This window comes from Eubalaena glacialis, chromosome 2 (assembly GCF_028564815.1).
Source record: "Eubalaena glacialis isolate mEubGla1 chromosome 2, mEubGla1.1.hap2.+ XY, whole genome shotgun sequence".
NCBI classification, from domain to species: Eukaryota; Metazoa; Chordata; class Mammalia; order Artiodactyla; family Balaenidae; genus Eubalaena; species Eubalaena glacialis.
In genome coordinates this window covers 38,803,616-38,831,136 of record NC_083717.1, presented here as the reverse complement: position 1 = coordinate 38,831,136, position 27,521 = coordinate 38,803,616, and the positions used below count along the sequence as shown (strand labels likewise).

At 51.8% G+C, this 27,521-nt stretch overlaps 1 protein-coding gene across 2 annotated transcripts; it reads right to left on the bottom strand.

The window, feature by feature from the left end:
• Nucleotides 1-2,644: 2,644 nt before the first annotated feature.
• On the bottom strand, nucleotides 2,645-19,488 carry KIF7 (kinesin family member 7). Of its 2 annotated transcripts, none has more exons than XM_061179949.1 (19): nucleotides 19,400-19,488; nucleotides 16,868-17,219; nucleotides 15,395-15,595; nucleotides 14,623-15,016; nucleotides 13,843-14,362; nucleotides 13,228-13,344; nucleotides 12,428-12,655; nucleotides 11,366-11,505; nucleotides 10,852-10,967; nucleotides 10,218-10,370; nucleotides 8,777-8,979; nucleotides 7,495-7,692; nucleotides 6,984-7,109; nucleotides 6,611-6,787; nucleotides 5,268-5,483; nucleotides 4,353-4,559; nucleotides 3,989-4,187; nucleotides 3,757-3,903; nucleotides 2,645-3,553 (listed from the first exon to the last, which is right to left on the bottom strand). In XM_061179949.1, the coding sequence occupies exons 2-19, from the start codon at nucleotides 17,193-17,195 to the stop codon at nucleotides 3,180-3,182; spliced, it is 4,044 nt and encodes a 1,347-aa protein (XP_061035932.1). In that variant the 5' UTR covers nucleotides 17,196-17,219; nucleotides 19,400-19,488; the 3' UTR covers nucleotides 2,645-3,179. The 2 variants fall into 2 exon arrangements, with proteins under 2 accessions (XP_061035932.1, XP_061035933.1); XM_061179950.1 differs by having other exon boundaries at nucleotides 6,611-6,784.
• Nucleotides 19,489-27,521: the final 8,033 nt, after the last annotated feature.

The window sequence follows — 27,521 nt, the reverse complement described above, 5'->3', positions numbered from 1 at the left end:
ACCATCACCCTGATACCAAAACCAGACAAAGATACCACAAAAAAAGAAAATTACAGGCCAATATCACTGATGAACGTATATGCAAAAATCCTCAACAAAATACTAGCAAACAGAATCCAACAATACATTAAAAGGATCATACACCATAATCAAGTAGGATTTATCCCAGGGATGCAAGGACTTTTCCATATCTGCAAATCACTCAGTGTGATACACCACATGAACAAACTGAAGAATAAAACCCATATGATCATCTCAGTAGGTGCAGAAAAAGCTTTTGACAAAATTCAACACCCATTAATGGTAAAAACTCTCCAGAAAGTGGGCCTAGATAATAAAGAATTAAAATATGACATATGACAGACACACAGCTAACATCATTCTCAACGGTGAAAAGCTGAAAGCATTTCCTTTAAGATCAGGAACAAGACAAGGATGTCCACTCTTGCCACTTTTATTCAACATAGTTTTGGAAGTCCTAGCCTCAGCAATCAGAGAAAAAAAAGAAATAAAAGGAACCCAAATTGGAAAAGAAGTAAAACTGTCACTGTTTGCAGATGACATGATACTATACGTAGAAAATCCTAAAGATACTGCCAGAAAACTACTAGAGCTCATCAATGAATTCAGTAAGGTTGCAGGATACAAAATTAATGCACAGAAATCTCTTGCATTCCTATATACTAACAATGAAAGATCAGAAAGAGAAATTAAGGAAACAATCCCATTCACCATTGCAACAAAAAGAATAAAATACCTAGGAATAAACCTACCTAAGGAGGCAAAAGACCTGTACTCTGAAAACTATAAGATGCTGATGAAAGAAATTGAAGATGACACAAACAGTTGGAAAGATATACCATGTTCTTGGATTGGAAGAATCAACACTGTCAAAATGACTATACTACCCAAGGCAATCTACAGATTCAATGCAATCCCTATCAAATTACCTATGGCATTTTTCACAGAACTAGAACAAAAAATTTTTTAAATTTGTATGGAAACACAAAAGACCCCAAATAGCCACAGCAATCCTGAAAAAGAAAAACAGAGCTGGAGGAATCAGGCACTTTGACTTCAGACTATACTACAAAGCTACAGTAATCAAAACAGTATGGTCCTGGCACAAAAACAGACACATAGATCAATGGAACAGGATAGAAAGCCCCAAAATAAACCCACGCACCTATGGTCAATTAATCTACAACAAAGGAGGAAAGGACATACAATGGAGAAAAGACAGTCTCTTCAATAAGTGGTGCTGGGAAAACTGGACAGATACACCCATTAATAAGAGAATGAAACTAGAACACTCTAACACCATACACAAAAATAAACTCAAAATGGATTAAAGACCTAAATGTAAGACTGGATACTATAAAACCTTAGAGGAAAACATAGGCAGAACACTCTTTGACATAAATCACAGCAATATCTTTTTGGATCCACCTCCCAGAGTAATGAAAATAAAAACAAAAATAAACAAATGGGACCTAATGAAACTTAAAAGCTTTTGCACGGCAAAGGAAACCATAAACAAAATGAAAAGACAGCCCACAGAATGGGAGAAAATATTTGCAAACAAAGTGACCACCAAGGGATTAATCTCCAAAATATACAAACAGCTCATACAGCTCTATATAAAAAAAAACAAACAACCCAATCAAAAAATGGGCAGAACAGCTAAATAGACATTTCTTCAAAGAAGATATACAGATGGCCAAAACGCACATGAAAAGATGTTCAGAGAAATAATCAAAACTACAATGAGGGGGGGCTTCCCTGGTGGCACAGTGGTTGAGAATCTGCCTGCCAATGCAGGGGACACGGGTTTGAGCCCTAGTCTGGGAAGATCCCACATGCCGCGGAGCAATTAGGCCCGTGAGCCACAATTACTGAGCCTGCGTGTCTGGAGCCTGTGCTCCGCAACAAGAGAGGCCGCAATAGTGAGAGGCCCGCGCACCGCGATGAAGAGTGGCCCCCACTTGCCGCAACTAGAGAAAGCCCTCGCACAGAAGCGAAGACCCAACACAGCCATAAATAAATAAATAAATAAATAAACAAACAAACAAACAAACTACAATGAGGTATCATCTCACACCAGTCAGAATGGCCATCATCAAAAAGTCTACAAACAATAAATGCTGGAGAGGGTGTGGAGAAAAGGGAACCCTCCTACACTGTTGGTAGGGATATAAATTGATACAACCATTATGGAGAACAGTATGGAGGTTCCTTAAAAAACTAAAAATAGAGCTACCATATGATCCAGCAATCCCACTCCTAGGCATATATCCGGAGAAAACCATAATTTGAAAAGATACATGCACCACAATGTTCATTGCAGCACTATTTACAATAGCCAAGACATGGAAGCAACCTAAATGTCCATCGATAGAGGAATGGATAAAGACATGGTACATATATACAATGGAATATTACTCAGCCATAGAAAAGAATGAAATAATGCCACTTGCAGCAACATGGATGGGCCTAGAGATTATCATACTAAGTGAAGTAAGTCAGACAAAGACAAATATCATATATCACTTATATGTGGAATCTAAAAAAATGATACAAATGAACTTATTTACAAAACAGAAACAGACTCACAGACTTTGAAAACAAATTTACAGTTACCAAAGGGAAAAGGTAAGGGGAGGGATAAATTAGGAGTTTGGGATTAATATATACACACTACTATATATAACATAGATAATCAACAAGGACCTACTATATAGCACAGAGAACTCTACTCAATAATCTGTAATAACCTATATGGGGAAAGAATCTGAAAAAAATGGATATATGTATATGTATAACTGAATCACTTTGCTGGACACCTGAAACTAACACAACACTGTAAATCACCTATACTCTAATATGAAATAAAAATTTTTTAAAAAGCCAAAAGGTGGCAATTAGGTATCGCAGCTTAAAGGAAATGAATGGTAGGAATCTGCATCTTTTTTAAACAGTTCTGGGCTGTGGCCCAAATGTGTTGACTCCAATTAGAAAGTCCAGTTCTGGACTGTGGCCCAAATTTTTTGACTCCAATTAGAAAGATCAGGACCTGATTCAGAGTTTGAGGTAAGGACTCCCTCACAGAAGGGAGCGTCGACATCACAACTTTCAGCAGGCTCCAAATCTCCCTCCAAGACCGGCTCTGCCCCAAGAGCCTACAGGGGGTTTTTTCTGACATCAATCATCCCTGGGCTGGTCCTTCGCAGTTCCCGCCGGGGCTTGGGCAAGGGCCCGAGGTTCCAGGGCAGACCCATCTCACCCACAGGTAGCATCCGCCCCACCAAGGGTTCAGCGGCCTCCCGCTGCCGTAGCTCCTCAGGGGAGCCCTGCTCCTCGCTGCACAGGCTCGAGCGTTTCCATGTCAACGGTAATGGGGCATGGACCAAGTCCCGCATCTCCTCACGGGCGCGGGGCACACCCTCAGTGACGGGGGGCTGCCACAGAGGCTCAGGTGCTGGGTGGGGCTCGTCTTCACTTCCAGGGGCTTGTCTGTTCTCCGGGCACAGGGTCCTCTTCTCCCCACCTGTCACTGGGAATAACAACATCCTTGTCAGAAATGGAGTAGAAGCACCGTCCTGAAGTCCTAGCTTTCCAATGCCCCAGTGCAATAAGCAACATGTGAAATGACCCAAGAGCTGAAGTTAGAGTGGTTTCTAAGCTTTCCCCAAAACAAAGAAAACCTGACGTCAGGGCAAAGCATTGGCCAGCCTGGTGACAGCACATAACAATTACCCCTGCTCTGGCTGGCAGCATTCAAACTACTGAGCTTCTGTTTCAGTTCCTGGTTGATCCACATGTGGCGGCCCAGCTCCTTCTCCAGAGCTTGAATTCTGGTCTCATACTGCCTCTTGCTGTCTGCTAACCCTTCACCAAGGTGGTCTGGAGGGAAAAGGCAGAAAGAGGTGGCAAGGGGCCACAGGCAGGCAGCAGTCACCAGGGCCTTTGGGGCAGGCCTGGGCCTCACCTCGACTCTGCTGGAGGAGGAGCTGGATGCTCTGCTCGTGCTCCTTCTGCTGCAGGGTCAGCTGGCGGTCCATCTCCAGGCGCTGCCGCTCCAGAGCCACCTCCAGCCAATAGACCAGCCTCTGCTGCTCCTCCAGCTGCATCTCCAGCTCCGAGAAGGCAATCTGCTGCTGGTGCTGCTCCTCTCGGAGAGTCACCACCTGTCCCAAGGCCCAGCCAGGCTCAGGCCCAGTGCCGGCTCCCTTCACCCAGGGAATCCTCAACCAGGGGCCGCAGGTATTTGGCCAACTAGCCACCAACGCCATCAACCTTCTCCCACCGAGTTCCAGAAGGAGGAGTCAGGGGTTCGTGGGCCGGTGACCCACCTTGTCAAAGTACTTGCAGAGTAGGGCTCTGGTCTCCGAGGACGAGAGGTAGCTGAGCTTAGCCATGAGGTTCATCTCGCACTGGGACAGCAAGGAGGCCGAGGCCCGCAGCACCCGCTGGCGGCACGTGATGGCCTCGTTCTTGTACTCGATGGCAGCGTCCAGGGCCTCGATGGCCTCGTCCAGCTGGAACAGTGTCCGCTCCTCCTGTGAGGACACGGGATGTATGGAGATGGAGTACTGGCTTCCTGCTCCACGGAACGCCCGCTCCCTGAACAGGTCCTGGGCAGGCTTGCAACAGTCACACGCAGCCATGACTCAGCCCGTACGTGTCCCCTCGTCCTAGCGCAGAATCAGCACATGGAGAGAGGGGCCCCTGGCCACTATGGCAGGAACAGGGATGCTTCCATCTCAGCCTCAGCCCGGGGGGGTGTGCAGGAGGCTGGGGCTCGCCAAGAGGCTGCCCTCTGGAGCACGTGGCCTCTGGCGTGACCTGCACTCGGGAGACCCTGCACTGAAGGGAAGGCGTGCTGGGACCACAGAGGCACCCAGGATCTGCTGGGGTCCGCTGCTCTTAACATGGGCTTTCTCTGCTGTCAGGAGAGCAAACCTGTGTGGCTATGAGGTGTGCTGACATAGTCCCAACTCTCATCCCACGTTAGGGAGCTGAGAGGTGTGAGCACATGATACATACACGAGGTCAATGTGCCGCAGGACGCGAACGAGTCCAGAGTCCAGCTGGGCAGGACCGAGGGCAGCCGTGTGTCTCAGACACGGGGGCTGGAGCGGGGGGGGAGGGCCAGTTCTGTGCGCTCTTGGTGGGCTAACACCCGGGAGGAACGTGTGCGTGTCCAAAAGCAGCAAGGCCCACACCCAGCGTGGAGCAGGCGGCCAGGGCCAGCCCGCGGGGCGCACCTCAGGCGATAGCAGGCTGCCCTGCCTCAGCTTGCCGTCAATCTCCAGCCGCTGCTTCAGTAGCGCGTCCTTCTCCTGGCGCAGGGCGTCGATCTCCCCGCGGATCTGCTGCTGGCTCTGGGCGCTGCCCTGCCGCAGCTGCCCGCTCTTCTCGGAGAGCTCCTTCTCCAGGTGCTCCAGCCGGCTGGACACACGCACAATGTCCTCGTTGAGGGCCTGGGGGCGGCACAGCTAGCGATTAGGGAAGAAGCAGGCCCCATCCTCCCCAGGGCGACAGGGATGGCCCAGCCCCACCATGGGATGCTGAGGAGGAGTGCTGCTCAGTGGGAGGCCCGACTCTCAGCTCTGCATAAGCCGGGGAGTGGGGGCCTGTGGGACCCAAGCCTCTGAAGAGGGGCCCCCAGAGACGGCCTGGAAGGAGGATACAGACAAGCTGAGGAAAGGGCAGTCCTGACAAGAAGGGGACGACCCGGGCAGAAACAGAGCGGGGTGGTGGTGGCCTGTCACTGCGATGACGTGACTCCAGCTTGCGATGGGAATTATGGGGAATCAGTGGCCAAATCCGAAAGGCCCTTCTGGGAACCTGATGTGGGAGGAAGTAAGGGCTCTAGTGGCCGAGGGAAGTTCCAGATAATCCAGCTGAACTCTCTTGGACTCCATGAGGGCAGAAGTGGGTCTGGAACCCTGTGGGAATCTAGCCTGAGCACCCGCTCCTGAAACAGGCTCTGGGCTTTGTGTGTGACATACCCCTTCTCTGATCCTCATGGCCACACTGTGATTCCATTTGACAGAGGAGGAAGGTATGGCTCAGAAGCTTCCTGCTCAAGAGGAGGCAATGAAGCCTGGCGGAGCTGGGTGGGGCCAGGTTCGTCTGCCTCCAATGCCAGTGAAGGCTCTTCCTCTCTGGCCTCTCCATACCTGTGGTTCCCTGTTCTGCCTGCACAGTCCCAGAGCAGGTGGTTAATGAGGTAAAATGAATTGTGGGATAGATACTTGGAGAGGTTCTTCTACCCACACAGCAGCACCTTCATCACAGACACCCTAAAGCCCTAGAATTCTTGAGCGATCCATAGGATACAGCCTGACCTGGCTGGAACTTACCTGGCAGGGACATCACCTAGAAGAACCGCACCTGTCTAGAACTCACCTGGCAGTGTTATCAACTGGAGAGATCTCACTTGGAAGGACCTCACCTGATGGAATCTCACCTGGCAGGACCTCACCCAGCAGAAACTCAGCTGGCAGGCTCTCTCCTTGCTGGACCTCACCTGGCAGGGCCTCCCATGGCAGGGCCTCATCGGGTAGGGCCTCATCGGGTAGGGCCTCACCTGGCAGGACCTCACCTGGCTGGACCGCAGGCGCTTGCTCTCCAGCCCCGTCTTCTCCTGCATCAGGGCCTCCTTCTTGGCCAGGATGCCCTCCCGCTTGTGGAGCTCCTCGCCCAGCTCCTCCAGCGCCCGCCGCTGCTGTAGGACCTTCTCCATCTCCTGGTCCAGCCACTTCTTCTGCTCCTCAATCTTCTGAGGGACAGTGGAGGAGGCGGGGAGGGAATTCAGCTCTCACCTCTGGCTGCATGGGTGGTGCGGGCGGCCACCCGGGTCAGGTGGGGAGAATGGTGTACCCACCAGCTGACCCCCTGGGGACTCTAGCAACTGGCCAGGCTGCCCAGCCAGGCTGTGGGTGCCCCTGGGGGTGCAGCCTCAGCCCAGGCCCCACCTGCTGCTGCTCCAGACTGACAACAGAGCCGTTGCTGCCGCTGCGCCGCTTCCTCTGAAATGCCGCAATCTCTTCTGTCTTGATCTTCAGGATCTTTTGCTGCTGCTCGTGCTTCAGCTCCAGCTCCTGGGGATGTGCAGGGTGAGAAGCTCAGTGGGCAGGGCCGTGAGTGGTACCCGCATCCTCCCAGAGCCTGTGATCCCCCAAGCCCAAAGGAGCGCCTACCCTGCTCCCAAGACAGCCCTGCACGGCAACCCCCAGCCTCGCCACCCCCAAGTCTCGCTGGGGACCCGCAAACAGAAGCAAACACTCACAAGACGCCAGTCCCACTGAATTCTCACCCTAGTCCTGAGTTTCCTATAACTCTCCTCATTTTCAAGTAAAAATACAAACTCAGGGAAGCCAAGTGAGCTGCTTTATAAGGTCACGTGGCTATAAGTGCTCCCCTGGCTGTGTGCCCCGCCTGGCCTCCTGGCTGGGACACAGGCACCCCACCGCCCAAGCGCCTGACCTTGACACGGTGCTGCCGCTTGTTCATCTCTGTCTCCAGGCGCCGCTTCTGCTCTGTCTCCTCACGAAGCCGCCTTTGCAGCTGCCCCTGCTGCTGCCGCATGAGCTGCACATTCCTCTCCAGTTCCTGCAGCCGCTTCTCGCTCTGGGCCGACAGCGACACCAGCCGCTCTGTTGCCTGCTTCTTCTCCTTCAGCACCTGGGACCAACACAGCCTCCGCTGGGCCACGCGTGGGGGCTGCCGAGAGCCTGGCATGGTGCCGGGCACTCAACAAGGGCAGGCAGGACAGAAGATCGACACATAGAGGGACAGACAGAAGGGAAAACAGGCAGATGGATGATGGACTAATAAAAATATCAAAATTATAAGAATGTCAAAATACTACGACGCTTATTATGTACCAAGCGCTACATCAAGTGCGCTCAGTATACTAAATGATCCTAACAATCTGATGAAAAGGTTTTAAGGGTTTCCTACTTAACAGATTAGGAAACTGAGGCACAGAGAGGTTAGGAAACTTGACCAAAGACACACAGCTAGTAAATGGCAGAGCTGGGATTCAAACCCAAGCAGTCAAGGCTCCAGAACCTGTGCTCTTAATCACTCTACTGTACGGTCTCTTGGACAGCTGAACTGAGAAAAGAAGGAATGAATAATGGATGGACAGCTGCAAAGAAGAATGGATGGCAGGGTGGGTGGACAGATGATGGGATCATATAAAGGTAAAAAACAGGAGGGACAGATAATGCAAGGGTCGATCAAGGGGAATAGAAAGACAAATGAATAGACACATAAATGGACAGTTAGTCATACCAACTGATAAAAGGACAATCGGATGGATGGATTAGATAGACACATGGACTGATGGGTGGACGGACAGAGGGATATGGTTTGCAGAGGTGGGTAAATGGAAAACTGGAAGAGTAGACAGATGGAGGGAGGCGGGGGGAGCTGCAGGAGGGAGGGCTGGTTTCTCCCGATGCCCACCCCTCACCCTCACTGGTCTCCTAGATGGTCTTCGGGCAGGTCCCACCTCCCTGCCTCTTCTGTGTTTAAAGCTGAGCTGACTCCCAGCACCGCCAGCTTCTATCTAATGCCAGCCTCACCCTGAGAGACCAGGAGGGCGTTAGTGCCACCAGCCGGGGCTGCGGCTGGGGCACGAGGGCCTGAGCACCCACAGGTTCCACAGTGAGCTTGGGCTCCAGGGCTCACATGTCTTGATCCCAGGACCCCAGCCTGGGAGGCTGCAACCACCACCCGCAGGATCCAGACAGGTCAGTACCTGCACTTGGCTCTGAGCGGCAGCAACCCTCTTGCGGAACTCCTGGAGCTGCGAACGCTCGCTGGCGTCCTGGGGCTCCTTGCCCTCAAGCTCGCGCAGCTGCCTCTGGCCTTCACTCAGCTCAGCCCGCACCCGCTCTGCCTCCTGCTCCAGCTCCCGGATGCGCTGGCTGTGCTGGCGGTTCAGGGCCTGGGCCGCCTTCCCTGGAAGAAGAGGCGAGGGTCGTGTCAGCACAGCCCCTCTGCCTGAAGGGCATCGTAGTTTGTTCCCCTGGGAGCTTTTCCAGACCTCTGTCAGCCCTGGACACCTACATGGATTTTGCCACGACTCTGTACCCCTAGAACCATGATTTACTTAATATTTTTCTTTAAAAATAGCCTTATCCATAGCAGTGACCCAGGGAAAATATGGGTTTACTTGTTTTACTTTTAACTAACACATGCTAAAGTAAATATGTAACTTGAGCCTGCATGCAACTAAGCCTCTAGAACTAACGTCCATTTGTAGGAAATATGGAGGACAGAGGGACAAGCTAAATGACACCACAGGAAGCTAATAGACAAACCCAGAACATTTGGGGTTTGGAACATTCTATAGGATGACTGTGAAAAGGTGAGAGAAGGGAGATTTCAGAGAACTAACGTGCAAATATAATGTGTGGACAAGCCCGGAGCTGCACACAGACACTGCTGAGGAGCTGCTCCTGCTCTGGGCACTGAGAGGGCATTAGTTCTGTTAGATGTGCTCATGGCATTTTGGTTAAAATGTTGAAAAAGAGGCATACTGAAAGGTGTAGGGATGAAATGACATGCTGTCCTGGATTTGCTTCAAAACATTTCAGCAAAGAAAAAAGGGAGAGATGAAACAAATGTGAGCAAAGCTTGGACATGCTAAATCTGGTGATAGGGACTCTCATATGTCTGTTTGAAATTGTTCCCAGTGCATTTTGGAATAAATTTATAACTATTAAAATTAAAAAGCTCAACTAGTCACTACCGAAAATCATCCCCTGCTCGTTCACCGGTATCACCAGTAGTAGACGTAGATGATTTGGGGACGCTGTTTGCTCCCCAGGACCGGGAGATTCTGTGCCCAGTGCGGTGCCTGACACACAGCAATTGATTAATAATATTGGGTTGGCCAAAAAGTTCGTTTGAAAACCCGAACGAACTTTTCAGCCAACCCAATAATAAGAACTAATGCTTCTTGAAAGCCAACCTAAGCACTTCACTTGAATTAGCTCATTTCAACAACCTATAAAGCAGGTTCAGTTACTATCTCCATTTCAGAGAGGAGAAAACTGAAGCACAGATGCGTTATCCTACCTGCTCAAGGTCACATATCTGGAAGAAACTGAGCTGGTTTACCAAACCTATGCCACCTGGACCCCGCTCCTAACCACCCTCAGGTGGGAGGCCAGCCCAAAAGCCCTCCCCCTCACCTGTGCGGACCAGCTCGCCTATGAGCTCCTCCTTCATGCGGATGTTGATGGCCAGCTCACGGATCTTCTGCTGGGCTTGGGCCAGCCACCATTCAGAGGCCATGGCAGTGGGGGCCTGGCAGGGCCGAACCAGGGCCTGGCTCCCACCAACCACTGTAATAGGCTGACTGTCAGGGCCGCTGTCCCAGCTAACAGTGGGGGGGGGGGAGGGGAGGGGGAGGGGAGGGGTGGGGGAGGGGAGGGGAGGGGGAGGGGAGGGGAGGGGAGGGGAGGGGAGGGGGAGGGGAGGGGGAGGGGAGGGGAGGGGAGGGGGGGAGGGGAGGGGAGGGGGAGGGGGAGGGGGAGGGGAGGGGAGGGGGAGGGGGAGGGGAGGGGAGGGGGAGGGGAGGGGGAGGGGAGGGGGAGGGGAGGGGGAGGGGAGGGGGAGGGGAGGGGGAGGGGAGGGGGAGGGGAGGGGGAGGGGAGGGGGAGGGGAGGGGGAGGGGAGGGGGAGGGGAGGGGAGGGGAGGGGAGGGGAGGCGTATGCCCTGGCCAGGGGCAGCCAGGGGTTGTGTGTGGACTGTCTGGGGTGGCCAGTCCAGGACCATGAAGGGGAAAAGGGGTCAGGACCCTCTCTGTGCCCTACCCAGCTTACCTCTGGGCCCCGGGATGGTTGCACCCAGCTCCTCCAGGCGAAGCTCTGGGCCCTTCCTGTTGAGTGGACTCCCTGGGCGGGCCCCCATCCTCTGGCTCCCCTTACTGATCCTATTCCTGGAGGGCAGAAGTGGGAGCCTGTATCCCTCCCCAGCCCCAGCCCAGCTACCTCCTGGGCCCAGGAGGGGAAGAGAGGCCACCAGGGTCACTGTGACCCCAGGATGTCAGTCTGGCAGAATTCTGAGGCCAGCAGCTGAGCTTAGAGGGTGCAGGGCAGCTGGGGGAACCGAGGGCCACCTTGGAGGCTGAGAACCAGGAGGTCTGGGCGCATCCCCTCAGCACACTCACCCCAGCGAGAACTCTTGATTCAGAGCCCACAGTCCCTGCCTGCTCTCCCCCAAGGGCCGGCCAGGGTGACGCAGGTGAGGGCACCCTGAGACCCCAGTGGGATCCTCCTCCTGCCCAGCCGGGGCCCTGAGCCGGTCCTTGTCAGGTGGGCCGTGGGTCCCACTCACCTGCGTGGGTGCAGGATCCGTCGGGGTGGCTCCTCCTCCCCCCCCTCCTCCTCTTCCTCTGATGCAGCTGAAGAGCCACTTCCCAGCCTCTCTCCCTCTGCCAGCAACTTGGCTCCAGCCTCCCCGCCATTTGTCACCTGCTAGGGGAATGCCAGGTGTCAGGATAGGAAGCTTCTAGGGCATTCTCCATCAGCCATCTCCCACCACCAAGTCTTTGCTCCTACCTACACCCCACCTTGCATGCTCCTCACATCTCTACCTCTTCCAGCCCTACCTTACCTTCAGGATCTAGCTCAAATGACACCTCTGGGAAGCCTTTCCAGTCTCAAGTCGGAGCAGGAGCTTCCTCCCGCTTCCCTCGCTCCTTCCTCTTCTCCCCCTCTTCTCTTCCCCCTCTCCACCCCTGCTCCGGCTCCCATAGCAAAGCTGGCACTCCTCGGGGGACAACTGGCCCTTTCTATCTTGCATACAGGTCAACTGCACCAAGTTTTATCTCACCAACAACCCCCTGCTAGAGTAGGGGGGCTGCATAACAGGCTTCTGCCAAACCCACGTCCTCCCTCTCCTCAGTCCCTCAGGCCTTTAGAGCTGAGATGACCCAGCTCTCAGGCAGATGCAGGAGCAGCCTTTGTCCAAAAGGCTCCAAGTGACAGAACTAGAAACAAGAGACCAGGCTTGAGGAGCAGATTAGAGCTCACGGAAAAGTGAACTTGCAAAGGAACGCATCCAAAGACGGAGAGGGTGTGGCCTCGGAGGTGATGAGCTCCCCATCCCTGGAGGTATGTGAGCTTTCCATTCCATACTGGAAGCCAGAACCCCCTCTATAACCTCCTCACTCTCAGCAATCTCCAGGTACTCCAGGGATGCTCAACAGCACCGGATCCTTCTGAGAAGCCCTACCCAAATTCTGGCCATTCCTCTAGGAACACCAGAAAGGGGCATCTCATAGCTGGTCCCATGAAAGCATGGGGTGAGGGACACATTCCCCAGCATCACCTTCCCCTGCCAGAGCCTGCCCAGGTCAACAGGCCCAGCAGACACCCAGCCTCGCCACCTCCTCACCTCTCCCCAATTCTCAGGGCCAACTTCATCTCCAGGAAGGCAGGCAGGGGGCACCATGCCCAGCACACAGGTGTGGGCACCCCCCAGGGGGGCCGTGTGAGGCCGGGGCATAAAGGACTCAGGAGGCAAGCCCTGCAAGAGCCCTGGGGCCCCCCAGCCAGGCCGCACCAGCTCCAGCCGCAGCCGCAGCTCTGCCATCTCCTCCTGTTGCTCACGAAGACGGTCGCTCTGCAAGACACGGTACAGGTGCTGATGGGGCAATGCGGATGTGCGAAAGGTGGGGTGCAGGGATGCTGAGAGGCAGAAGTGCAGGAAACTGAAGAGCATGTCTGAGGCCACCCTGCCCTCTCTGTGCTAAAATGGAGGAGGGCCAAATACCTCTGACCACCTCTTGGTGTCCCTCCCGCGCACACACACTGCATTAGTTCGGGTTCAAACTCACCCACCCTGCCACATCCTATCACTCCCTCCATATCCATGCCATTCACTGCCACCAGAGGGCGCCAGGAGCAATGCTGACCCAGTTACCCTGGGACAAAAGGAAAAGCCCAGCTCTGGAGTCTCATCCTGCTACCCCTCCAGTCCCACTTCCTATCCATGCTCATGACCATCCTGCACACCCACCGGCGCCAATGTGTTCCTCACCTCCACACTTTTGCTCATACTGCGCACCCCGTATCTCTACCCATCCTGCCAGAACCCTCCCCTGGCTAACTTCCTCTCATCCTGACAGGCTCAGCTCCGTTTCACCTCCCAGCAGAAGTGCCCCACCCCCACCACTGTGGAAGGGGGTGTCCCACCTGCAGTTTGTACTGCTCCATGGCGTCCTCCAGCGCAGCCAGAAAGTCTCGGTTCTCCTCCTCCAGCCGGGCCACCTGGCTCTGCAGGGCCAGCAGCTGCAGTGCCCCCTCATCTTCCTATGGGGCCGGGAGAGAAGCTTCAGGGGCAGGAGCTGACAAGCCTGCCTGTCCCTGAGACACCTCAGCCCTCTCCCTGCCCTGCCAGAGGTTCCCCTAGCCGGGCTTGCTACTCTGCTCCAAGCCCTGCCTGCAACAGGGGCTCGAGACCCCACCTGGCCTGCAGTCCCCTCCACAAGCCATTGGGCCAGCTCTTGTAATTATTAGTCATATTTTCATTAACAATAACATCACTATTATTAGGAACAACTAACCTTCACCTGCACTTGTGACACCTTCAGTCCTTACATCACCAGGAGGTAGATACTAATGCTATCCCTATTTTACAGATAGAGACCCTGAGGATTGGAAAGTTATCAAGGTCACCAGCAGAAGTGCCTCTGAATCCCAAATGTGCTCTGCTAATGAGCAAGGGGCAGGGACACAGCTAGCTGTATGAAGACTTTCTTCCTTCCCCGTCCCCTCCCCACCCCCAGGCCACACCTGACCCTTGGCCACCTTTCGTCCGCTGGGTCCCTGCATGGCCTGCTCCTCGGCGGAGGCGCTCTCGATGCCGCTGTCGGGCCCGGAGGCGGAGCTCAGGGCGCTGCGCTCACCCTCGACGGCGCACAGCCAGTCGCGCACCTTGCGGGCGGCGGCGCCGGGCAGCCCGGGCTCGGCCTGTAGCTCGCGCAAGAGGCTGTAAGCGGCGTCGGTGCGGGCCCGGTAGCGAGCGCACTCGGCGCCCAGGCGGGCGGCGGCCGCGGCGGGGGCGGCGGTGGGGCCCGCGGCGCGCCGTCCCCGGTGGATGATGCGCGTCTCCGAGCGGTGTCTAGGCGGCCCCCGCGGGCCAGCGGCTGCCTCCTCGGACGCCCGCTCTGCCTCGGGCCGCCAGTTGACAGTGGCGCGGTTGCAGATGTTCTGGGCGCGGCTGGCGTAGTTGAGGGTGTTGAGAGTCTCATCGAAGTCCGAGGAGGAAGGGCTGACGCAGGCGATCATCACTGTCTTGGCATTCCCGCCCAGGGAGTCTTTGAGGATCCTGAGGGCACCAGGCGAGACGCGTTAGGGGCCCCAACGTGCCAGGGCCAGAGGTCCAGACCCCAAAACGGGTCCGATCCTCGGCGTGGTTCCCCATGGGCCGGATACCTCGAACCGCGTGGACGGCACGCCCCCGAAGCCTGAGGGGGACCCATCTCCTAGTCACCTCCCCCCAACCCCAAAGGCCAGACAGGAGCTAGAACAGACTAGCGCGGCTCTTGGGGCCCCTTCTCCGTGGGCCTGCGGCCATCGGCGGCTCACCGGGTGATCTTGGAGTCCCGGTAGGGGATGTGGCTGCCGCGGCGCTGGGGGTCACCCAGGGCGCTGATGACGTTGCCCAGTGCCAAGAGGCTGCTGTTGATCTGGATGCTCTCCTTGAGCCGCTCGCCTGTGCTCCCTGTCTTGAGCACCCTCTCTGAGCCCGCCAAGTCCACGAAGTGGAACTTGGAGATGAGCAGCTGGCCCGCGACAGGTCGGGGGAGGCGGCTGGGGGCGCGCCCCCGCTGCTCCAGGGTCACGGTGAACACAGTGTGTGAGCGGCTGGAAAGGCGGTTGAGGTGTGTGGCCCCCGTGTGCCGCGCCGCATTGCCCATCTCCAGGAGGCTCAGCACCTCATCCAGGCCCTCCACATCCACCTCCTTCACTCCACACAGCACTGCGGGCACAGAAGGCTATGAGCCCAGGGCAGGGGCAGCCTGAGACTGACAGCCAGGAGAGCAGGCAGAGCACGGCTGGTCCTCTACAGCTCTTCCTGACTCAGGGGTCCCTTCCCCACACCCAGGGGGTCCTGCCCATACTGGCTGGGGCTTGAGGGGGCTCCAGCTTCCCCACGCTCACCTCAATGCCTCTCACTCTGGGCACACCAAAGTATACTGAACTCAGTAGAGACGGGAAGCGAAAGCAAAACTTTCCAGAGCTTGGTTTCCCAGTTAGGAGGTACCCCCACCAGACAGGTAAGCCACACTAAGCAGGTAAAGCCTCCCCAAGCCAGGTATCCCGCTCCCAGCCAGTGGAGGACCCAGGAGTTCCTCACCAACATTCCCACGATCATCTTCCCGAAGCTGGATGTCACGGCTGGCGGTGCCCACCTCCAGCAGGTCTCGGAACTCCTCCTTGTACACTTCCAGGTAGGACACGTGCACCAGACAGTCAAGCAGGTCATTCTCATCAATCAGCTTAAAGGTCTCAGCCATGGCCCGTGGGATGATGCCCTGCTCGTCCTCGTGAAGGGAGGCTGAGGAGACACCGCAGGGCCTCCTGCCACCATGCTTTCAGCTGGACATGGCGCCCAGAAGGCCCAGAGGCCCCTAGCAGCAGCTGGAGGATGGGGCTCCAGTGTGGAGAAGGAACCAGCAGAGGCCAGGATGGGCTGGGCAGCCTGAGCCAGGCCATGCCCCAGGGTGGTCAGGCAGAATTTCAGAGTTGGAAGCAACCTCTCAAGGTTCAACCAATCCCTTTCATGATGTAAGCATCCCCTCCACTATAGCCCTGCCAGGCGGTCAGATACCCTTTGCTTGATTACTCCTGGAGACTCATTACCATAGTCTATGCTCAGTTATCTAAAGGACTTCCTAAATTTATCCCAAGGAAGTAATAAGAGGATATTCAGAACACATTCTTCCTCATAACTCAATAAAAATGTAAACATCCTAAGTGTCCATCCTAACATCCAAACAGGGGATCTGGTTAAATAAGTTACCTTATACTCACAATGGCATGCCAGGCAGCCATTAAAATTTTTGATTGAAGAATATTTAATGATACAGAGAAATGTTCATGATATATTGTTAAGAAAATAAAACAGGATACAAAAGAATGGGTACACTATAATACCATTTTTTAACGTATACTAATTTTCACCCAGAAAGACTGAAATGCTAACAGGGTGAGTGATTTCTGAAAGGCAATTATCAAGTAAGTTTTATTTTGTGTATGTGTTTTCTGTATTTTCCTAATTTTCCACAACAAACATGTACACTTTTAAAACCTAGGATAAAGCAGTTCATGCTCCTTAAAAGGGGGCAGTTCCTTCAGTTGGCCCAAAGCATCTCTCCCAAAACTCTGCTCCAGAGCCTCATGGAACCAGCCTGCTTCCCTGCTATGCAGCAGCCAAAGCATATCTCTTCCAGGACAGTTCCCCTTCCAACCACTCTGACTAGAACATGGATTCCTGACCCCCAGCAGCCATCCTAACAACCTCCAGAGACAAGCCAACTTCCCATGCCCTTCCTCCCCGTGAGGTCCCCAGAGCCAGACAGCATGGTCCCATCTCTATGGAATTGAGAAGGTCACTCACCTCCAAGGACTCTTCCTGCCTGCCCAACCCAGCCCACTGACACAGCTGGTCCCACTCTGGGCTGCAGATGTGTTTAGGAAACCTGCCCCTCCCCCCTCCACCAGCATCCGCATCTTCAACAGGGAATGGCAGCAAGAGGGCAGGGGCAGAAATTCAGGAGACACTGAGAACCCTCAACAAGGGCAGGGGGCCTCAAGCAGGGTCACTCACCCACACTGGCCTCCCCCATGGTGTACGTCTTCCCGGAGCCTGTCTGACCATAGGCAAAGACGGTGGCATTGAAGCCCTCAAAAAAAGCCTCGAGGAGGGGTTGCACGCAGGCCTGGTACACAGCCTCCTGCCCGGCGTCCTCGTCCAGCACTACGTGGAAGCCAAAGTGGCGGTTCCGGCCCAAAGTGACTCGGCCGTGCCCCAGCTCCACCCTCAGGCAGCTCTGGTGCCCGTGCAGCAGCTCCTTGGGCAGCAATGGGCGGACTCGAAGGGCCACCCTCACTGGGGCCTCCTCAGCCCCTGGCAGCCTCTGGGCCTCCAGCCCCATGTTGAGGGAAGGCTGTTCCCTGCCCTGCGAAGAGAGGAAGAGGCCCCTGCCATCAGCACCTGGACTCACCTTGCAGGTGACCTGGAGCCAGATCCTGCAGCTCCTGACCTTGCAGGGATTAAAAGGGAGGGTGGTCAAAACTCAGAACATCCTCCGTGCCCCAACCTAATGCCCAGATACTACAAGGGCCACGATAAAATCCTACACAGTAACATTTCATGGCTCCCATCACTGGCAAAATAAGGCCCTAACTCCTCCACCTGACATCCAAGGGTTTCTGTGTTCTAGCTGCATTCTTCCCCTGGGACCCTATCTCCTAGAAGGAAGACACACAGACACACACACAAGCAGCACCACACCAGGGATCTCTTTTCCCTAACACCCACTGGGTTTTCCATAGTCTCTGCCTTTGTAACCTCACATTCCCTGCTCCACCTTCTTAAAAAGAGTCAGCACAGGACAGGAATAAGGATGCAGACGTAGAGAATGGACTTGAGGACACAGGGAGGGGGAAGGGGAAGCTGGGACGAAGTGAGAGAGTGGCATGGACATATATACACTACCAAATGTAAAATAGCTAGTGGGAAGCAGCTGCATAACACAGGGAGATCAGCTCAGTGCTTTGTGACCACCTAGAGGGGTGGGATAGGGAGGGTAGGAGGGAGACGCAAGAGGGAGGAGATGTGGGGATATATGTACACATACACCTGATTCACTTTGTTATACAGCAGAAACTAACACACCATTGTAAAGCAATTATACTCCAATAAAGATGTTAAAAAAAAAAAAAAAAGCAGATCCTTTGAGACCAAGCCCCCACCATCAAATACTGCCAATCCCATCTTCTAAATATCAAGTACACCTGCTTCTTTCCATCCTATTACCAAAGCCCTGATCCTGCCCACCGACATCTCGACGGAATGACATTTACCAGCCTCCTCACTGGCCTCGGCCTCCCTGCACCTCCCTATGCAGCAACCGGGGCATTTTTCAGAAATGCAAATGTGCTCACATCACTCTCCTGCTTAAACTCCCCCCAAAAGAGACTCCCCAATGCTCTTGAGATTCAAAACCTTAACAGGAAAAATAACTTTTAATGGGCCCTGCCTACCTTGACTACTTACCCCCTATACCCCACCTTTCCTCACCTTTCTCCGCCTGCAGCACACTCAGTGTTGCCCAAGACTCCTCATCCCTCCAGGCTTAGGCTGGTTCCACCTTCAGGGAGCCAGGGAGGGGCCTCTGCTCTGTGCCCCCACCACTACACACACACACACACACACACACACACACACACACACACACACACACACAATGCCCTGTGGTTCTCCCATCAGCCACTAACCACTCCCTTCCCTTGCAAAAGCCAGATTACCCGTCGTTCCCCCCCACGTCCCAATCTGGGAGCTGGGAGGCAGGCACCCTCCTGTCCCCTTCGTGCTGCATCTCCAGCACCCAGCACAAGATACGACGCTTAGTAGCTGCCCAATAGTGATGAATAATCTTCATCCAAGGAACCTTCCCATCTCCTTCCTCCCTTCTCTTATCGCAGTCCTCACCACTCCCTACCCCGACCCCCAGGTCACAGCACTTTATTTTTCACTACTTAACGTCTCTCAGCAGCTGTAACGGTTCGTTTGTTCATTCAATCATCAGCCCCTGCTGGGTGCCCGGCCCTGGGGCCACAGCGGTAACTGCCACGCGATACTGTGGGCGCCTTCGCGCACCCCTCACCCAAAGCTTTTCCAGCCCCGTGCGGTCCCGGCTTCTCCGCACCCCGGCTCGGGGCACAGTGCTCCGCGCACCAAAGGCGCCCGGACAACACCGGGGCGGTCGGGCGCCGGGGGTAGGGGAACCGGAGTCGGAGGCGCCAGGCACGGGATAGGAGCTCACGGAAAGTTCGGAGAAGTGATTACAAATGCGAACCCAACTCTCGCAGCGTGGGCGCTCGCTCCTCCTGGCCAGGCCCGGAAGGCCGGCCTTAGGCCCCCGACTTAGGAAAGGGGAGACTCCCACCCGCCCAGACACGGACCTCCAGGAGGCTGGAAAGCAAGGATGGGGGAGGTCCCCGGGCTCGGTCATTGCTCCCCAGGCGTGCCGACACCATGCCACCCGGTCCAGGCCTGCTCAGGGAGGGGGCGAGCGCGCGCCTCCTCCCTCCCACCCCGGTCCTCGACCTCCACCCCTCCCCGGCCCACACCCACCTGCTCGGCTGTGAGCGTAGTCCCCCCGCGGGGCAGTCAGGCTCTGAGCCCCAGCGCGGCGCGCGCGGATGCCGTCACCGGGACCCCCGCCCACCAAAACATCCCGCCCCTCATCCGCAACTCCGCCCACCTGGGTGCTCGGGGGCGGAGGCACGGGCTGCGCGGCGCCGCGGAGTCTGTCCGCAGACGGGACGGGGCGGGGCGGGGCGGGGCGGGGACAGGAGGGGCGGGGGATTGGGCGTGGCCTGCGCTGAAGTGCGGGGCCCCTCGCCCCTGGGCCCGCAGCCCTGTGTGGAGTCCCCCAGCACAGCCCGGAGTCGCGAGCACTACTCGCCGAATTCTGGGGACACAGCGACCAACAAGGCCGCCCGGATTCTCCGAGCTGGAGAAGCCCACCAGCTCATGGAGCGGGGAGCCTAAGTTTTATAATGCGAGTTGTAACAAGTGAGAGAATGAAAACTAACTAGGAGACATTTTCGTTCCGGGGGGGGAGGGTGGATTTTCTAACCCTGAGACTCCGGTTAAAGTGGCCTAAAAATCAACTACTCGTGGTTCGTTAGTTCGTTCGTTCATTCAAGTGCAGACCTTCCCTCCTTCCCGCCATTGCTACCTTCTATCGCAGCACTCCCCACGCCCCATCAAAAGTCAGCAAAGCCTCCACCCCTTTTTTCATCTGATTTCACTACCCCTTCTAAAGCTGAGAAGGATTCATCCCCCCTGAGATATTCGGGGTTGGGATGGGGGCCCCCTCCCGGAGGTGTGGCCGAGACCCTGGCTGCACCCTGGGCACTCACACCAGGCAGGGGGTGGATGGATGAAACCACGAGGGAGCTCCTATTCAGGCCTTCTAGCATTCTGGGCAGAGAGCAGGATGGCTGCTGCCCCCTGCTGGGGGCAGCCTCACCCCAGGGCAGGCCCTGACAAAGTCTGGCCTCACAGTTCTGGCTTGTAAGCCCCCAGTTGGGAATGGGCATGGGATCCACTAGCCCACTGGTGGATTACACTGCCACCCAGCCTTGGGTTCCTGGATGGACAACTGCCCCTAGAAGAGGCCACTGGGAGTTGGGGGCTGCTGTAGAGTTCTTAGCCAACCTCTCCAGCTGGGGAGGCAATTTTGTGGGTGAACAGCCAATGGAAATCCTGCAGAGGTATTCATCCTGCATCTACCTGGGCGGGTGCTGACCAGGAAACTGCCCCCAAACATCTCTTCCAGCATGCCCCCCACCATCCACCCCATCGCTCAAGCCATCTTTGACTCCTTTGTTCTCCTATCTACCACCAAGCCCTGATTCCCCCTCCTCAGTAGCTTCCAGTCCAAGCAAGTCTCTTCATCCTCCACATCCTTGCTGCCCAAGCCACCGCTATCTCTTGCCTGGGCCACTGCAAAGCCTTATCACTGGTCCCTCTTCTGCCCTAGTAACGCATGCCAATTTTTTAAAAATGTTTTTAAAAAGCACAAAAGTACAGAAGGAGACAGGTAAGAACAGTCATGTTTTGGAGGGTACCCTTCCAACTATTACTCTCCATGTTGCTTAGTCCACTCAGGCTGCTATAACAAAATACCACAGACTGGGTGGCTCATAAACAGCAAATATTTATTTCTCACAGTTCTGAGGGCTGGGAAGTCCAAGATCCTGGTGCTGGCAGATTCTGTGTCAGGTGAGGCCCCACTTCCTAGATGGCCATCTTTTTACAGTGTCCCACATGGCAGATGGCACAAGCTAGCTCTCTGGGGTCTCTTTTATAAGGGCACTGATCTCAATCATGAGAGCTCCACCCTCATGACCTAATCACCTCCCAAAGGCGAGCCTTCAAATACTATCACACTGGGGGTTAGGATTTCAACATATGAATTTGGGGGACACAAACATTCAGACTATAGCCCTACGATATACAAGCATGTGCATACATATATAATATATACAAGTATGTTATACATATTATAACTTGTCTTACTAAACTGTGAGGTCCTTGAATGGAGTGTGCTTTATTTATCTCCAAGTCTCTCTCCCTTGGCCCAAGACCTGGCATAGTCACTCCATGAAGGTTTTTGGTCAAGTTATTTTAGAAAGGAAGGAAAAACTGTCTGCATTAACAGAAATATGGATGTGGATCAATGTGGCTCATATTTTCATTTTGTAGGCACAAACGACAGAGTGGTATGTAGAACATTTTTGGAGAATGAGGAAGTATCCTCATGATGGCATCTCCTTACGTCAAGCCTCCAAACTGGATAACAGACATCCTGTCCTCAGTTCAGAGTCCTTTCTACACTCATCCCTGTTTTCACTCTCAGCCCTAAACCACCCCTCCGCCCAAAACCAGCAGAAACTTGCATCTCCCTACATCCAAAAATGCTTCCTCAGTTTTAAGACGCTCATTTTAACATTTCTGAAATTGAGTTGCATCTTGTAGTCATTGCCAAGGGAAACTTGGCACCAGGAGAGATGATATAGGAATGTCCACGTGCTGCCTGAAAGAGATGGTCCCTTCACCTCTGTGACCTCTGATGGATTGGTTGCATTGGGAGCATCACGCATGGTTGAATTTTAATGAAAATCTAGAAACGTCTTTGCGACTTAAAATGTCATTAGAAAAATCAAACTTTGAGGTAGTAACGAAACAATTTATTATATATACAGAAGATTGCCTGTCACAGACAGGCATTATAATTAAAGGCTGTAGAAACTGCCAAGTCTCTTAGGATAGATCTATATTAGGAAATCCTCAGCCTCAAGGAGCAGAAACCACACTTTGAAGTGGCTTGAACAATAGGCCATTTGTTATCTCGGTGAACAGAGAGACCAGAGGGAGGAGGGTTCTGGGGCAGGTTGAGTCAGTGACAAGGGACCTGGCTTTTCCATTTCTCCCCTCTGCCATCACCATCAACCATAAAACATCCAGAGGGGGAAGAGAGCATTGTGTCACACAGCACTGTCTTTGGATCAAGGGAACTTTTCCTAGGAGCCCTACCATCAGCTTTCCCTCACATCATGGCTGAGGCCTGTCCACCCCTGAAGTCATCACTGACAAGGAGACAGAATAACTATGGTTGGCTTGGAATATGCACATGAGATGAATATGCATGGATGTTGGGAAGTGTGATGGTTAATTTTATGTTTCAACTTGACTGGGCTGTGGGGTGCCCAAATATTTGGTCAAACATTATTCTGAATGTTTCTGTGAGGGTGTTTTTGGATGAGATTAACATATAAGTTTGAGTAGAGCAGATTGTGCTCCCCAATGTGGGTGGCCCTCAGCCAATCAGTTGAAGGCCTGAATAGAACAAAAAGGCTGACCCTGTTCCAAATAAGAGAGAGTTTTCCTGCCTGTCTTTTCACTGAGACTTTGGCTTCTTTCCTGCCTTCAGACTCAAACTGAAATATCAGCTCTTCCTGGGTCTTGAGCCTGCCAGTCTTTGGACTGGAACTAAACCACTGGCTCTCCTGTGTCTCCATGCTTGCTGACTCAGCCTGTAGTCCTCGGGACTTGCCAGCCTCCATAATCTTGTGAGCTAATTCCTTATAATGAATCTCTTTATATATATATAAATATAAAAAATATATATGTATATATAGTTATATATACAGTTGACCTTTGAACAACACAGGTTTGAATTGTGCAGGTCGGCTTATACTCATATATTTTTCAATAAATACATACTATATTACTACACAATCCCTATTGGTTGAATCCGCAGATGCAGAACTGCAGGTACAGAGGGCTGACTGTAAAGTTATGCTCGGATGCTCTCTTCTTTTTTTTTTTTTTGGCCCCGTGGCCAACCAGGGATTGAACCCAGGCCATGGCAGTTAAAGCGCCGAATCGCAGACCACAACACTAACAACTAGACCACCAGGGAAACTCCCTCGGATTTTCAGCTATGCAGAGGGTCGGCACCCCTAACCTATGCAGTGTCCAAGGGTCAATTGTATATATATTTCCTACTGGTATAAATTTATATACTTCCTCTTGGTTCTGTTTGTCTAAAGAACCCTAATACAGGAAGTCATCCATAATATCCACAACCACCTCCTAGGAGTTTCAAAGCTAAGAGAGGCTGGTCAACTGATTCATGTATCATGAAGAACCATCATTCTGGTACCAAACATTCATCTGTTAGAAGCTGCCAGAAGCTATGACCCTTCCTACAATATATAATTCAGTTTAGGAGAAACCAAAAATTCAAGCATGTGGGAAAAGTAGATGAAACCCCAGTGTTCTCTGATATGCTATAGAACTACACTGTTGGTCTGAAATATTCTAAAGCAGTTGGGGTCCTCAGCTGGAATGATTCGGAGCAGCCTGTTATCACACAGTCAAAAAAGATTCATTTAGACTCAATGTGAAGAAGCCTAAAACTAAACTTGGATCTTTATGTATGTAAATGTAACAAAAGGTGATCATGATCGATGAAACCTTGGTACAATTATAATTACAATTTTGTAGTACTTAAGTTTAGAGAAAAGAAAATTGAAACTTTTGTTACAGTAATTTTAAAGATTTTTGTGATGTTAGAGTTCACTGGAACTATCAATGTGAATTGATGACCTTGGAAAGAAATGCCTTTTTTCTAGCTGTCATTAGTGGGTGTGCAATGTTTTTCTGTCTATCACCAATATTCACATGGAACAATCAAATATGCATACCCAGGGTCCAAATTGTGCTACCACTATTCCTCTTTAAAAGTAGCTGATCCCATGGATTAGGTCAAGAACAGGAATAATTTTTTTGTGGTCGGAAAAAACATGCTTTTAGAATGTCTGTTGTCAACTTAAAGGACAAAGGCCCCAACTTAAAGGGGCCAAACTGTGACAATCTGAGCATCAAAAGAGCAAATAATAATTATAGTTAATTGAAACAAGCTGAGTCTGTAAATTTTCCTTTTGTAGAATTTGACAAGCTGACTTTATTATTTGTATGGAAAAGCAAAGAGCCAGAAGTTGTAAAGCCCTCCTACAGAAGGGCAATGTGGGGGGCTTGCCCAACCAGATATGAAAACAGATTTTAAACCGTTGTAAGTCAGACAATGTGCTAATGCCACAGGAATAGATAAATAGAACACATTTGGAAACTTGATCTACAAAGGAACTGAGAGTGGGGGGAAGCCAGACTATTCCATACATGAGGCAGAACCTGGTCCCTCTGTTCCACCTAGATGCAAGAAAGCATCATTCAGGCATCAGACATCAACAGGTCAGAAGCTTCCAGCTGACTTCTATGAGAAACTCTTAGCCTTCCCACAGTGTACAATTCAATTAAGGAGAAACTAAAAATTCAAGAAATTAGGAAAAGTATAGGATAATCAGTTATCCATATGGAAGAAAAAATCAGATTCCTACTTAAACCATACATAAAAATTAATTAAATGTAAAAGACAAAACTATGAAAATATTTGAAGAAAATACAGGGGAATATCTTCATGACTTCATGGTAGGGAGAGCTTTAAAAACAACTCAAAATTGCAGAACATAAAGGAAAAGAATTATAATTTTGACTAAGTAAAAATTAAGAACTTTTGTTCATTGAAAGAAACCATAACGAGAATGAAAATCCACACACTGGAACAAGATATTTGTGATGCGTAGAGCTGATAAAGGATTAGTATCCAAAAAATATTAAAGTCTTCTAAAAATCAATGAGAAAAAGAAAAACGACCAATAGAAAATTGCACAAAAGTTTTGGCAGACACTTCACAGAGGGGAAATACAAACATTCGATAAACATAATAAACAATGTTCAATATCATTGTGATTCACGGAATTAAGTCCACAAAGACATGCCATTATACACACTTCAGATTTGCAAAAATGATAAAACCAGACAATATCAAGTGTTGGTAAGAATGTTGAATAAGAGGACTCATATACTTCTGGTGAGAAGGTAAATCAGAACAACCAAGTTGGAGGACAATTTGGCAATATCTAGTTAACAGTACACATACTTTATGACTTAGCAATCCCACTCTTCATCATATTCCCTAAGCAACTCATAACAATGTTTACTGCCAAAAGTATGTAATAGTAAAAATAGAGGAACAACCCAAATGTCTGTTGACAGGAGAGTGGTGTGGCAGAGATTGTAAGTTGCCCCCCACCCCCAGAATCCACTTCCCCTCCTTTTACGACCTCAGATTTTTAACCAGATGCATAGCCACCCCAAATAAAGACTATATTTCCCAGCCTCCCTTTCAGCCAGATGTGGCCATGTGACTCTAAGTTTTTTCTAGTGAGTTATAAGCAGTTTAATTTCTTCTACCCCCTTGCTCTTTTCTGTGGCTGGACTATGGAGCTGATGACTTTTTAGTTTGTATCAACATTTAAATATTTAAAATAATTTGATTAATGCATTTTATAAGTTTGATTGAGTAAAAAGTGCTTAAATGTTTAGGAAAACTATGGCTAATACAATGAGCATTAAAACCCAAGTTGTAGAGATATCTCTCTCCAGGCTCAGAAGTCCTTTGGATATTAAGATCCTAGATAAGTATGGAAGAAAAAAGTGGTAAATAATTGCATGGATAAATGTATGTCTGTAATGGTTGTTTTTCCATCTCTAAAAGCTGTGATTGAGTTGGAGGTGCATTTTATGAGCTGGAATAGAAGAGAGGGGACAGAGTATTTCTCTGGAGAGGGACCTTGGCATCCCAGTGTGAAGGGGAAGTCTTCCTGAGGTCCAGTGCTACCAAAGATGAGTGTGGATGAGCCCTCACATCCACACGAGCAAGAACATGTTCTGTTCTCAGAACAAAGTCCCACATCCAACCTGGAGCCAATGAGGCAAATTTCTGCCATTTAGAGGAGAGGCTTTGCTCTCATTTCTCACCAAAAAGTATTCAGAAATACTGAGGGCCAGGCTCAGAGCACTTTGCCATCTATTTAATAAAAAAAGAGACTTATATGGCAAACTGTTTGCTTCCTGGGCTGTCCTGTACTGGTTCCCAGCACCCTGGCTGAGGTCCAGGACAGGGTGAGGGGTCTGTGTCTGGCTAATGGGTGTATTGACTTCTACAGTTCTCCTGGGTTGCTCCTGGCAGGAGGAGCCACAGGACTATGCAGGAGTAAACAGTCAGGAGTGTGGTTTCTGGAGCTCCAGGAAGAAAGCAGCATGGGCAGGTGAGGCCCAGGATGGCTGTGTGTTTCTCTCTACGCAACCAGGCCTGAGGCCAGTTCTCCAGCAGCTGCCCACAGGAACCCTGCCAGGGCTAGCCTGGTACTGTCTTCTTAGCCATGTCATATCACCTTCTGATGGCCCCTCTTGCCAGATCCATACCCCCTCCCCAGGAAACTGCTGAGTGTGGTGTGGATTGTGAGGGTTGGGTGGGGGGCCCAAAGCTAGTTCAAGGTTATGACCATGTCCATATGTGTATGTCCATCAACACTCCCCTCTCCTCATTCTGGGCATCCTCAGATTCCAAAACCACGGATAAAGGCCAAGGACTCATTACACCAAAGATCTGCCAGGACCCAGAGTCAGTTACAGGGAGCTGGAGTCTTAGGTGTGCCACAGAGTGGGGGCCAAGAGGGTGCTCATGGATCTGAGGGGGACCTATAGGGGGTGAGTGTGTATATATAGATGTCTAGAAGGACTGACAGAAGTGTCAGAATTATCTGTGCAGCTGCAGATGGCAAGAAAAACTGAGTTTGGTTTGGAAGGCTACTTGGCATTATCTATCAATATTTAAAATGAACGTACCCTTTCACTCGACATGTCATGGTTCCAAGTTATAAATTTACCCTATAGATATATGCACACATCTACATGAAACATTTGTATAAAGGCATTTATTGTAGCACTGTTCGAAGGAGCAAACAATTGGAAACAACATAAAAGTCCATGATTAAGGCACTAGTTTAATCAAACATAGCACATCTATATTATGAAGCACTTACTGTGTGGCTGTTAAAAAGAGCAAGGAGGATTTATGATACTGATACAAAAAAGATTTCTAAGATGTATTGCTGAGTGAAGAAAGCACTGAGTATAACCTCCCACAGCTTGTGTAAACAGTGGGGAGTATATACACATGTGCCTGCGCATGCACAGTCCGTAATCGGAAAGATACAGAAGAGACTGGCACCATGATTGCTTTGGGGAAGAGAAACCAGGGAACTCAGGGAGG

Coding starts and splice junctions, on each gene's coding strand:
- KIF7 (XM_061179949.1), bottom strand. CDS start 17,195: ATGGGGCTGGAGGCCCAGAGGCTGCCAGGGGCTGAGGAGGCCCCAGTG. Junction 7,110..7,494: donor AGCGGCAGCACCGTGTCAAG/GTCAGGCGCTTG, acceptor GCACATCCCCAG/GAGCTGGAGCTGAAGCACGA. Junction 3,904..3,988: donor CCTCCTCCAGCAGAGTCGAG/GTGAGGCCCAGG, acceptor TTTTCCCTCCAG/ACCACCTTGGTGAAGGGTTA.